The sequence below is a fragment of the Rhinoraja longicauda genome, chromosome 4 (genome assembly GCF_053455715.1).
Source record: "Rhinoraja longicauda isolate Sanriku21f chromosome 4, sRhiLon1.1, whole genome shotgun sequence".
Taxonomy (NCBI): Eukaryota; Metazoa; Chordata; class Chondrichthyes; order Rajiformes; family Arhynchobatidae; genus Rhinoraja; species Rhinoraja longicauda.
Window position 1 is genome coordinate 70,270,718 of NC_135956.1, and position 12,246 is coordinate 70,282,963.

At 47.2% G+C, this 12,246-nt stretch overlaps 1 protein-coding gene across 1 annotated transcript in view; it reads left to right on the forward strand.

Annotated features, from left to right (window-relative positions):
• The window catches only part of LOC144593033 (desmoglein-3-like), a 38,492-nt gene that overhangs the window by 17,189 nt on the left and 9,057 nt on the right, over positions 1-12,246 (forward strand). The window contains exons 9-12 of the mRNA XM_078398446.1: positions 899-1,224; positions 1,811-1,956; positions 4,926-5,150; positions 9,713-9,949. Of these exons, the coding sequence (XP_078254572.1) occupies positions 899-1,224; positions 1,811-1,956; positions 4,926-5,150; positions 9,713-9,949 (934 nt within the window). The remainder of the gene's footprint in view (positions 1-898; positions 1,225-1,810; positions 1,957-4,925; positions 5,151-9,712; positions 9,950-12,246) is intronic.

Below are 12,246 nucleotides of genomic sequence, written 5' to 3' on the forward strand. Positions count from 1 at the left end.
CATCACCCCAATATGTCCATGCTGACCAAGATGCCCAATCTAAACTAGGCTCATTTGCCCGGGTTTGGCCCGGGTTAAGGAACGCAGAGTGGGGCAGTGGTAGAGCTGTGGCCTCACCGTTGCAGAGACCCGGGTTCAATCCTGTCTAAGGGTGCTGTCTGTATGGAGTTTATATGTTCTTCCTCTCACCGCATGGGTTTTCTCCGGATGCTCCGGTTTCATCCCACATTCCAAAGACATGCAGGTTTGTAGGTTATATGGCTTTTGTAAAATTGTAAATTGCACCTCGTGTGTAGGATGGAACTAGTGTATGGGGATCACTGGTTGGCTTGGACTTGGTGGGCCCAAGGGCCTGTTTCCGCGCTGTATGTCTAAATTCTAAACAAACTAAATTTCACTGTGCATTTGCACATGCAACAAGAAAACACCATTGACCATTTTGGGTGGGATTTTGTCTGCAAAGTTTTGTTACAATGGTTCAATTCGTCATGTTTTGGCGCCATTTTCAAAAGTCCAGTCCGCGCTCTAGTTGTTATGAGCGGTGCTCGATCCAGGCGAGCCCCAGGCTGCTGTCGGGCCTCCGGCCGTCGCCTTCCTTGGACCGAGCAGCGAACCCACGTCCCTCTCCTTGCCCGTCCACCTTTGTAACCCAGGGTGCCTTCCACAGCCGAACTCGAGGGCGTCGTAGGCCAGACTCCGGTCCCCTCTCCTCTCCTCTCCTCTCCTATCGGCTTCGCTCTTCCGTCACGTCCGTCCTCGTCGCCGGCTCCATCCTCCCGCTCTCTGGTCTTTGTGGGACGAGCAGGGGCCATCTCAACAGCCTCCCCCTGCAGCCCGCCTCACTCGGCCAACTTTGTAACGCTTGTAACGCTTGTGTTCCCTCATAATCCCCGCACAGGAACTGGATTATGAACAGTCATCAACTCAAGAACTTCTTCTTCGAGTTACCAACAAAGCCAAGTATCACTCTTCTGTTGTGATCAGAGGTGGAGATGGAGACGGAGGCGGAGGCGGAGGCGGAGGTGGAGGCGGAGGCGGAGGCGGAGGCGGCAAGAGGATACGATTAAAAGTCAAAGTAAAGGATCAGAAGGAAGGGTTCTCATTCAAGCCAACCACAAAGAGAATCACCCTCAGCGAAAACAAGAAGAAAGTCACAGTCGGTCAGAAGCTGGGAAAGTACCCAGCCTTCAGTGCTGACACAGGCAAAGAGAGCACTACTGTCAGGTAGAGTGTTCCCCTATGGCCCCATCCTCGCATGCACGAGTGCTTGCTAACATTGCCGGCATATTGTGTTGGGTGCGTGTGAGTGTGTCTGTACATGTAATGTGTTTTTGTGTCTCTGTGTATGTCTATGTGTGTGTTATGTTTTTGTGCCTTTGCTTGTGTGTGTTGTGTTTCTGTATCTCTGTACATGTGTGTTGTGTGTGTGTACATTGTTTGTGTGTATGGGTGTGTGTTGTCCGTGAGTTGCATGCGTGTGCGTGTCTTGTTTCTGTGTGTGCGTCTGCGTGTGTGTGTTATGCATGTGTATGTGCTGTGTTTTTCTGTCTGTATATGTGTGTGTGTGTGTGTGTGTGTGTGGTATTTGTGTTTGTGCTTGTGTGTGTGCGCATTTATTATATGTTGTGTGTGAGTGTGTGTATCTGCTGTCTGCGTGTGAGTTGTGTGTGTGTGTGTGTGTGTGTGTGTGTGTGTGTGTGTGTGTGTGTGCATGTGCCCGTGAGTTCGGGACTGTTAGTGCAGGAGCACTAACTGTTGTTGAACACGCATGCAATGTAGCCAAACAAACCCACGTTTGCAATTCCTACAGATATGCAAAAAATTCCGATCCAGGCAACTACTTCATCATTGACCCAGATACGTCAGAAATCACACTGGCCAAAATACCTGACCGCGAGTCTGTACATGTGGTGGATGGGAAGTACACAGCAACAATACTGGCCATAGAAAACCAGGGTGAGTGCATAGAAATGGACGGCTTTTACATAGACACCTGTGTGGCACAGTGGCGCAGTGGTAGAGTTGCTGCCTTGCAGCGAATGCAGCGCCGGAGACCTGTGTTCGGTCCTGACTACGGGTGCTGTCTGTACAGAGTTTGTACCTTCTCCCCGTGACCTGCCTGGGTTTTCTCCGAGATCTTCGGTTTCCTCCCACACTCCAAAGAAGTACAGATTTGTAGGTTAATTGGCTTGGTAAATGTTTAAAAAATTGTCCCTAGTGAGTGTAGGATAGTGTTAATGTGTGCGGGGATCGCTGGTCGGCGCGGACCCGGTGGGCCAAAAGGTCCTGTTGCCGTGCTGGATCTCTAAGCTAAACTAAAACTAAACATGGATGTGCAGGAATATGATCACACAAGGCAGAAGGTATAAAGGCTAGGACTCTATCCCTTGGAGCACAGGAGGATGAGGGTTGATCTTATAGAGGTGTACAAAATCATGAGAGGAATAGATTGGGTAGACGCACAGAGTCTCTTGCCCAGAGTAGGGGAATCAAGGACCCGAGGGCATAGGTTTAAGATTTAATAGGAACCTGAGGGGCAATTTTTTCACACACAGGGCAGTGCATGTATGGAACGAGCTGCCAGAGGAAGTAGTTGAGGTAGGTGCAATTGCAATGTTTAAGAAACATTTAGACAGGTACATGTATAGGACAGGTTTAGGGAGATATGGGCCAAACGCAGGCAGATGGGAGTAATGTGGATGGGGCATGTTGGCCAGTGTGGGCAAATTGGGCCAAAGGGCCTGTTTCCATGCTGCTTGACACTATGATTCTAAGGGATTGGTTTAATTTGGCATCATGTTCAGGACAGACATTGTGGGTTGAAAGGCCCATTCCTGTGCTGTACATTGGGGTGTAGGAATGAACTTCAGATGCTGGTTTATATCGAAGAAGATATCAAAGTGCTGGAGCAACTCAGCAGGTCAGACAGCATCCCTGGAGAAAAAGAATGGATGACGTTTCAGGTTGGAACCCTTCTTCAGACTGCAGGAGGGTTCCGACCTGAAACGTCACCCATCCTTTTTCTTCAGCGATGCTGCCTGGCCCGCTGAATTACTCCAGCACTTTGTGTCTTTCTTCTATGTTCATTGGTCTGTGTATTGAATGCGGACATTGGAACAGCATATTACAGCTGTACAAGATTGTTGGAAAGGTCACATTTGGAGTAGGGTATAAGGTTCTAGTCACCTTGCTTGAGGAAGGATGTCATTAAATTGGAAAGAGTGCAAAAAATAGATACGTACATGTTCAGTTCAGTTGAGTTTAGTTTATTGTCACGTGTACCAAGGTGCAGTGTACAGCTTTTGTTGTGTGCTACCAGTCAGCAGAAAGACCATACATGATTGCAATCGATCCATTTACAGTGTTTACATGCTAAAGGAATAACATTTAGTGCAAAGTAAAGCCAGCAAAGTCCGATCAAGGATAGTCCAAGGGTCACCAATGAGGTAGGTAGTAGTTCAGCACTGCTCTCTGGTTGTGGTAGGATGATTCTGTTCCCTGATAACAGCTGGGAAGAAACTGTCCCCGAATCTGGAGGTGTGCATTTTCACACTTCTATAACTTTTGCCTGATGGGAGAGGGGTGAAGAGGGAGTGGCCAGGGTGCAACTCGTCCTTGATTATGCTGCTAGCCTTGCCGAGGCAGTATGAGGTGGAAATGGAGTCAATAGAAGGGAGATTGTTTGCGTGATGGTCTGGGCTGCGTCCACAATTCGCTGCAATTTCTTGCGGTCTTGGATGGAACTGTTCCCAAACCAAGCTGTGATGCATCCTGATAAAATGCTTTCCACGATGCATCTGTAGACGTTGGTGAGAGTTGTCGGGGACCATGCTGAACTTCCTAAGCCTGTTACTGGGTCTAGGAGGTTTGAGTTATAGGGGGAGTATTGGCTGAGTTTTCGGCTGGCTCTGTTTCCCCGAAGGCTGTAACGGTGACCGTCGTCAGGTTTACAAAATCATGCAGGGCGTGGATTACGTGCATCTCTCCCATGGGTGGGGGCATCTAAAATGGATTAAGGGGAGAAGGGAAAGATTTAAAAGGCATCTGTGGGGCAACCCTTTAAACCAGGGGGTGGTACATACATGGATCAAGCTGTCAGAGGAAGAGATAGAAATAGATCGGTTATGATTTTTAAAAGATATTTAGTCAAGTACATGGATAGGAGAGCTTTGGAAGCATATGGGCCAAACACAGATAAAAGGGACTCACAGTAACATCTGTAACAATTGTATCTCCCTCTTCTGCCTTTTCTGCGTCACTGTATATGATTCTGTGACTCTGTAACTCTGTGACTCTGTGACTCTGTGACTCTGTAACTCAGACTGACTCAGACTCTGTGACTGTGACTCAGACTCTGTGACTCAGACTCTGTGACTCTGTGACTGACTCTGACTCAAACTCTGTGACTCTGTCACTGTGACTCTGTGACTCTGTGACTCAGACTGTGACTCAGACTCTGTGACTCCGACTCTGTGACTCAGACTCTGTGACTCTGACTCAGACTCTGTGACTCTGTCACTCTGTCACTGTGACTCTGTGACTCAGACTGTGACTCAGACTCTGTGACTCTGTGACTCAGACTCTGTGACTCTGACTCAGACTCTGTCACTCTGTCACTCTGTCACTGTGACTCTGTGACTCAGACTGTGACTCAGACTCTGTAACTCTGTGACTCAGACTGTGACTCTGTGACTCAGACTGTGACTCAGACTCTGTAACTCTGTGACTCAGACTCTGTGACTCTGTGACTCAGACTCTGTGACTCTGTGACTCAGACTCTGTGACTCTGACTCTGTGACTCTGACTCTGTGACTCTGACTCTGTGACTATGACTCTGTGACTATGACTCTGTGACTGCTCTATGACGATATTTCAGCTTACTTGCAGAGTTTGTAAAAATTGTGTCTTCCTCTTCTGCCTCATAGGTGCCGTTCCCACAACCTCCACTGGCACCGTGGTGGTAGATGTGGATGATGAAAACGATAACAATCCCATCATCAGTAACCTTCAGCCCTGCCTGTGTGACAGCGATACCTCAGTGACCATCACTGCCACAGACCAGGATGGCTTTCCAAACGCTGCCCCTTTCACATTTACTCTCTCGGATGAACCAGGCATTACCGAGAAATGGAATATTCTACGCAAAGACGGTAATTGGAATTACAGCAATTGAGAATGGGGTTGAGAGGGAAAGATAGATCAGACACGATTGAATGGCGGTGTAGACTCGATGGGCCAAATGGCCTAATTTTACACCTGTGACTTAGGAACTGGCGGCATGGTGGCGCAGCTGTAGCGTTGCTGCCTTATGGCGCCAGGGACCCGGGTTTGATCCTGACTACGGGTGCCAATAGACAATAGACAATAGGTGCAGGAGTAGGCCATTCGTCCCTTCGAGCCAGCACCGCCATTCAATGTGATCATGGCTGATCATTCTCAATCAGTACCCCGTTCCTGCCTTCTCCCCATATCCTTAAGAGCTCTATGGCAGAGAATTCCACAGATTCACAACTCTCTGACTGAAAAGGTTTTTCCTCATCTCCATTCTAAATGGCCTACCCCTTATTCTTAAACTGTGGCCCCTGGTTCTGGACCCCCCCAACATTGGGAACATGTTTCCTGCCTCTAACGTATCCAACCCCTTAATAATCTTATACATTTCGATAAGATCCCCTCTCATCCTTCTACATTCCAGTGTATACAAGCCTAGCCGCTCCAGTCTTTCAATAGACAATAGACAATAGGTGCAGGAGTAGGCCATTCAGCCCTTCGAGCCAGCACCGCCATTCAATGCGATCATGGCTGATCACTCTCAATCAGTACCCCGTTCCTGCCTTCTCCCCATACCCCCTCACTCCGCTATCCTTAAGAGCTCTATCCAGCTCTCTCTTGAAAGCATCCAACGAACTGGCCTCCACTGCCTTCTGAGGCAGAGAATTCCACACCTTCACCACTCTCTGACTGAAAAAGTTCTTCCTCATCTCCGTTCTAAATGGCCTACCCCTTATTCTTAAACTGTGGCCCCTTGTTCTGGACTCCCCCAACATTGGGAACATGTTTCCTGCCTCTAATGAGTCCAATCCCCTAATTATCTTATATCTGTAAGGGGTTTCTGCGCCGAGCTTTCGCCCGACCTAAGGTCCCCGTGCCTTGCTCTGATCCCCTGACCAGGCCGTGCACACTGGTTCCCCGTGAGTGGTTCGACCCACTCACCCCTTACGGTTCTAGACACTGGACTTAGGTGCAGGAGCTCTTATAGTGCAGAAAAAATTCAACCAGACCAGATTTCAAAACCAGAGTTTAAATGAAAAAGGCTTTTATTCAGCACTTGGGACTATTGTCCATGAATACTTATACAGTTCTATAATACATGTCTATGAAACACATACCGAATCACACGAATACTTATAACTATGAATCATAAAACACACACAGTTCTACAAGACATATACACGACTGTAAGATGGGGAACGTACGGCACATCGCAACCTTGACCAACACATATTTTAATACACACCCAACGTTTATTCACAACCACCCTCCCCTCTACACTAAACTATGTCCAGGATATGTAGTATTTGGAGTGCATGCTCACCATGGGGCTATTACTGGGGTTACTGGCTGTTCGTTTTGCAGTATTTCTCCTCGAGTTGCGTGCCTGTTCCTCTCTCTTGCATCCGTTCTTCTTGCCTGTCGTTTCTTCCTCCTGCATTCGTTTGACTTCCTTCTGACTTGCCTGCTTGCGTTCCTTGCAGGTTTTCTTCTCGAGTTGACTTCCTTCTTCTTCCAGTATTTCTTCTTTTGTTTAAAACCCAAAAGTAGTGGCCAGTTATACTGTTTCTGACCCGTCCTATCTCCCGCCAGATCTTGGAATCTCTTTGTTCAAAAAGATATGTATGAGGTTTTCTTCTGATCTGCGCTTATGTTCGGGGATACCGGGGATGGCCAGAAGGTGTAAATTGGGATTTCATTGTGAGGTGATGGGTGTTAACTGGTTTCCCATCACCTACCAGGTAGTTTTCTATGGGCTATTGTGCCCCCTCACTGAGATGAACTGTTTAGGTCGGCTTGGGGCATTGTGAGTATGCTGATGTCAGCGCCCCAGTGTCTGGACTCCGACCTGGTTTCGTATGTTTCTGCATGGCCAATACCCATCCTTTGTTCTGGCCATGGCTTTGCAGAAAACCTAGAGACTGGGATGTAAGGTTTTTACCTTTTTTTGTGGCTGGTCACGAGGTCCTGCAGCCATTTTAGGACCCACAGATTGTGACATCCTTTGGTAAACTGACTGCAGCCTTTCTCCGCTATCAGCCCCAGTCTCCCGTTTAAAATGTCCAAACTGCAGCTCTTTGGTTTTGTGTTGATTTCAGAATGAGGGAAAACTTCTCAAATCTTACATATGTTTCAATAAGATCCCCCCTCATCCTTCTAAATTCCAGTGTATACAAGCCCAATCGCTCTAGCCTTTCAACATACGACAGTCCCGCCATTCCGGGAATTAACCTAGTGAACCTACGCTGCACGCCCTCCATAGCAAGAATATCCTTCCTCAAATTTGGAGACCAAAACTGCACACAGTACTCCAGGCGGTCTCCCCAGGGCCCGGTACAACTGTAGAAGGACCTCTTTGCTCCTATACTCAACTCCTCTTGTTACGAAGGCCAACATTCCATTGGCTTTCTTCACTGCCTGCTGTACCTGCATGCTTCCTTTCATTGACTGATGCACTAGGACACCCAGATCTCGTTGAACTCCCCCTCCTCCTAACTTGACACCATTCAGATAATAATATGCCTTTCTATTCTTACTTCCAAAGTGAATAACCTCACACTTATCTACATTAAACTGCATCTGCCATGTATCCGCCCACTCACACAACCTGTCCAAGTCACCCTGCAGCCTTATTGCATCTTCCTCACAATTCACACTACCCCCCAGCTTAGTATCATCTGCAAATTTGCTAATGGTACTTTTAATCCCTTCGTCTAAGTCACACACACCTCGATCCGTGACCATATCACCCCCGTCCTTTATAAACTCCACTGGCTCCCCATCCCCCAGAGAATCCAGTACAAAATCCTCCTCATAACCTACAAAGCCCTCCATAACCTGGCCCCATCCTACCTGACCGACCTCCTCCACAGGCACACTCCCACCTGCACCCTCCGCTCTGCCGCTGCCAATCTCCTATCCCCCCACATCCGGACTAAACTCAGATCCTGGGGGGACAGGGCTTTCTCAATCGCTGCTCCCACCCTATGGAACTCACTACCCCAAACCGTTAGAGACTCCCCCACACTCACCACATTCAAAACATCGCTGAAGTCTCACCTGTTCAGTACTGCCTTCAACCACTGAAAGTCACCTCACCTACTGTCTCCTTTCTCTGTTCATTTATTTATTTACTTATTTATCTATTTATTAATTTCCCTATGTTCTCAAAATCTCTGTAAAGCGTCTTTGAGTATATGAAAAGCGCTATATAAATAAAATGTATTATTATTATATTATTAAGTCATTAATGTATATCGTAAATAGCTGCGGTCCCAGCACCGAGCCTTGCGGTACCCCACTAGTCACTGCCTGCCATTCTGAAAGGGACCCATTTATCCCCACTCTTTGCTTTCTGTCTGTCAACCAATTTTCTATCCATGTCAGTACCCTACCTCCAATACCATACGCTCTAATTTTGCCCACCAATCTCCTATGTGGCTTTCTGAAAGTCGAGGTACACCACATCCACCGGCTCTCCCCTGTCAATTTTCCTAGTTAGTTACAAGATAGTTACAAGACGGGTGCCGTCTGTAGGGGGTTTGTACGTTCTCCCTGTGACCTGCGTGGATTTTCTCCGGTTGCTCCGGTTTCCTCCCACACTCCAAAGACGTACAGGTTTGTAGGCTAATTGACCTGGTAAAATAGTAAATTGTCCCTAGTGTGTAGGATAGTATTAGTGTGCGGGGATCGCTGGTCAGTGCGGACAATGCGGATCAAAGGGCTTGTTTCCATGCTGTATCTCTAAACTAAACTTATGAATATTGTTGAGTGTTATGTGTACACTAATGCTCTTAAGGGTCCTGCCACTTGTCGGAAGGTGATGAGGGCCTACCCGGCAGGGGACCACTGAAAGCCATGGGGTCCAGCCGGGGGGAGGAGGGAGCAGTTGTCACGTACAGCGGCAGGCAGTAAATAGGACTGTTCGATGAACTTTTGTAACTTTGTTGGCGCCAAAACGTGACGACATTTGTGTACTGCCTAGATGGGAGGTCTGCTGTATGATTTTACCGGGTTGTATCCAAAGATACTAGAGGAACAAGATGGACCACCCCGTTGAAATCGCCTATACTGAAGTGTAGTACGCAAAGGAACGTAACGTCCGCCATTTTAGTAGGCAAAACCCGCCGACCTTTATGCCTCTCGCAGTGTAATCAGTGTTTTGGGGGAACAGTATGTGTGATGATACCATTAAAATGCAGAATATATCTCATCTATCAATTCACAGATTTTTGTTATTTTTCTTTTAAAATGTTTTCTGCAAGTTTCTGCCTACTAAAATGGCGCTGTGACATACTACTGTTTTTGGGGTCGACTGGTCTATCTTGTTCCTCTGGTATCTTTGGTTGTATCTAAAACAAAGTAAAACAATCTAAAATAAACCTAAATAAAAGTAGCATTGAATCATTGATTGTATATTTTTCCCATGTCTTTTCCAAAGGTACCAGCATGATTCTCCAGCCCTTGAAAGCCATCTATCCGGGCAAGTTTACCATCCCAATCAAGGTGGTGGATAATCAAGGATTCGGCAATGTCCAGAACGTAGATCTTCACGTGGTGGAGTGTGCCAGCAAAGATAGCAGCTGCTCGGAAAAAGCAACGTTCATTGGGTCCAGTGACGCCCACCTTGGTCCAGCAGCCATTGGGCTCATGGTACTCGGGGCTCTGTTGTTGCTACGTAAGTTCAGCAGCAACGTAGATGAAATGTGCAGGAAGGAATTGCAGATGCTGGTTTAAACCGGAGATGGACACAAAATGCTGGAGTAACTCAGCGGGACAGGCAGCATCTCCGAAGAGAAGGAATGGGTGATGTTTCGGGTCAGAAGTAGGGATCCGAAGAAGGGTCTCAACCCAAAACGTCCCCCATTCCTTCTCTCCAGAGATACCACCTGGCCCGCTGAGTTACTCCAGCATTTTGTGTCTCATAACGTAGATGAGGTACAGTGAAAAGCTTTCAGTTTAGTTTAGGGACACAGGTCCGTGGCCCCTCCGTCTCTGCGCCGGCCCCCGGTCACCCCGTACACTAGCGCTATCCTACACACATTAGGGACTATTCACAATTTTACCAAAACCAATTAACCTACAAACCTTTGGAGTATGGGAGGAAACCGAAGATCCTGGAGAAACCCATGCGGGTCATGGGGAGAATGTACAAACTCCATATAGACAGCACCCATAGTTACGATCAAACCCGGGTCTCTGGTGCTGTAAAGCAGCAATTCTACTGCTGCTCCACTGTGCTGCATCTTTTTGTTGCGCGCGAACCAGTCAGCGGAAAGACAATGTATGATTATTATCGAGTCATCCACAGTATTCAGATACAGGATAAAGGAAATAATGTGAATAACGTTTAGTGCAAGATAAAGTCCAGTAAAGTTCAATTAAAGATCGTCTAAGGGTCTCCAATGAGGTAGATAGTAGCTCAGGACTGATCTCTCGGTGATGGTTCAATTGCCTGATAGCAGAAATTGTCCCTGAATCTGGAGGTGTGCGTTTTCATACTTCTATACGGGACAGGCAAAATATACACACCTCTTGATGTAGCCCAGACTCCCCAACATTGACTCCATCTACTACTTCACTCTGCCTCGGGAAAGCAATCAAGGATATGGCAAAATGTTGCAACGAGACCTGGGTGTCCTTGTACATCATTCACTGAAACTAAGCATGCAGATACAGCAGGCAGTGAAGAAAGCTAATGGCATGTTGGCCTTCATTGCGAGAGGATTTGAGTTTAGGAGCAGTTGTACAGGGCCCTGGTGAGACAACACCTGGAGTATTGTGTGCAGTTTTGGTCTCCAAATTTGAGGAAGGACATTATTTCTATTGAGGGAGTGCAGCATAGGTTTTCTCTGTGGAATTCTCTGCCACAGAAGGCAGCGGAGGCCAATTCACTGGATGTTTTCACGAGAGAGTTAGATATAGCTCTTAGGGCTAAAGGAATCAAGGGATATGTAGGTTAATTGGCTGGGTAAAATGTTTAAAAAAAATTGTCCCTAGTGGGTGTAGGATAGTGTTAATGTACGGGGATCGCTGGGCGGCACGGACTTGGTGGGCCGAAAAGGCCTGTTTCCGGCTGTATATATATGATATGATATGATATGATATGATATGATATGATATGATATGGGGGAAAAGCAGGAACAGGGTTCTGATTTTGGATGATAGGCTATGATCATATTAAATGGCTGTGCTGGCTCGAAATACCAAATGGCTTACTTCTGCACCTATTTTCTATGTTTCCCACCACAGATGCTGCCTGACCTGCTGAGTTCCACTGACATTTGTTCCCTTTTCACTGTCTCACTCCATTATTTCTGCCTTTACCGTGATGAATATGTTGAAAGTCAGTAGTTGTAATTTCAGTTATAAAGGGTGCAGAGAAAATTTACGAGGATGTTGCCAGGTCTCGAGGGCCTGAGCTATAGGGAGAGGTTGAGCAGGCTAGGACTCTATTCCTTGGAGCGCACTGGAATGAGGAGTGATCTTATAGTGTATAAAATCATGAGTGGAACCTGGGGCAGCAAGGTGGAGCAGTGGTAGAGTTGCTGTCTTACCCGGGTTTAATCCTGCCACGGGTGCTGCCTATGCAGGGTTTGTAAGTTCTCCCCGTGACTGTGTGGGTTTTCTCCGGGTGCTCTAGTTTCCTCCCACACTCCAAAGACGTACAAGTTTGTAGGTGAATTGGCTTCAGTAAAATTGTAAATTGTCCCTAGTGTACAGGATAGTGTTGGTCTGATCGCTGATCGGCGTGGACTCAGTGTGCCGAAGGGCTTGAGTCTAATAGTGCGGGTAAATACCCAGATTTTTGCCCAGAGTAGGGGATCAATAACCAAGTCAAGTCAAGTCAAGTCAATTTATTTGTATAGCACATTTAAAAACAACCCACGTTGACCAAAGTGCTGCACATCTGACTAGGAAAAAAAGAAACATACAGTGGCAGGCAGCCAAACACAACGGCGCGGCCATCTTGAA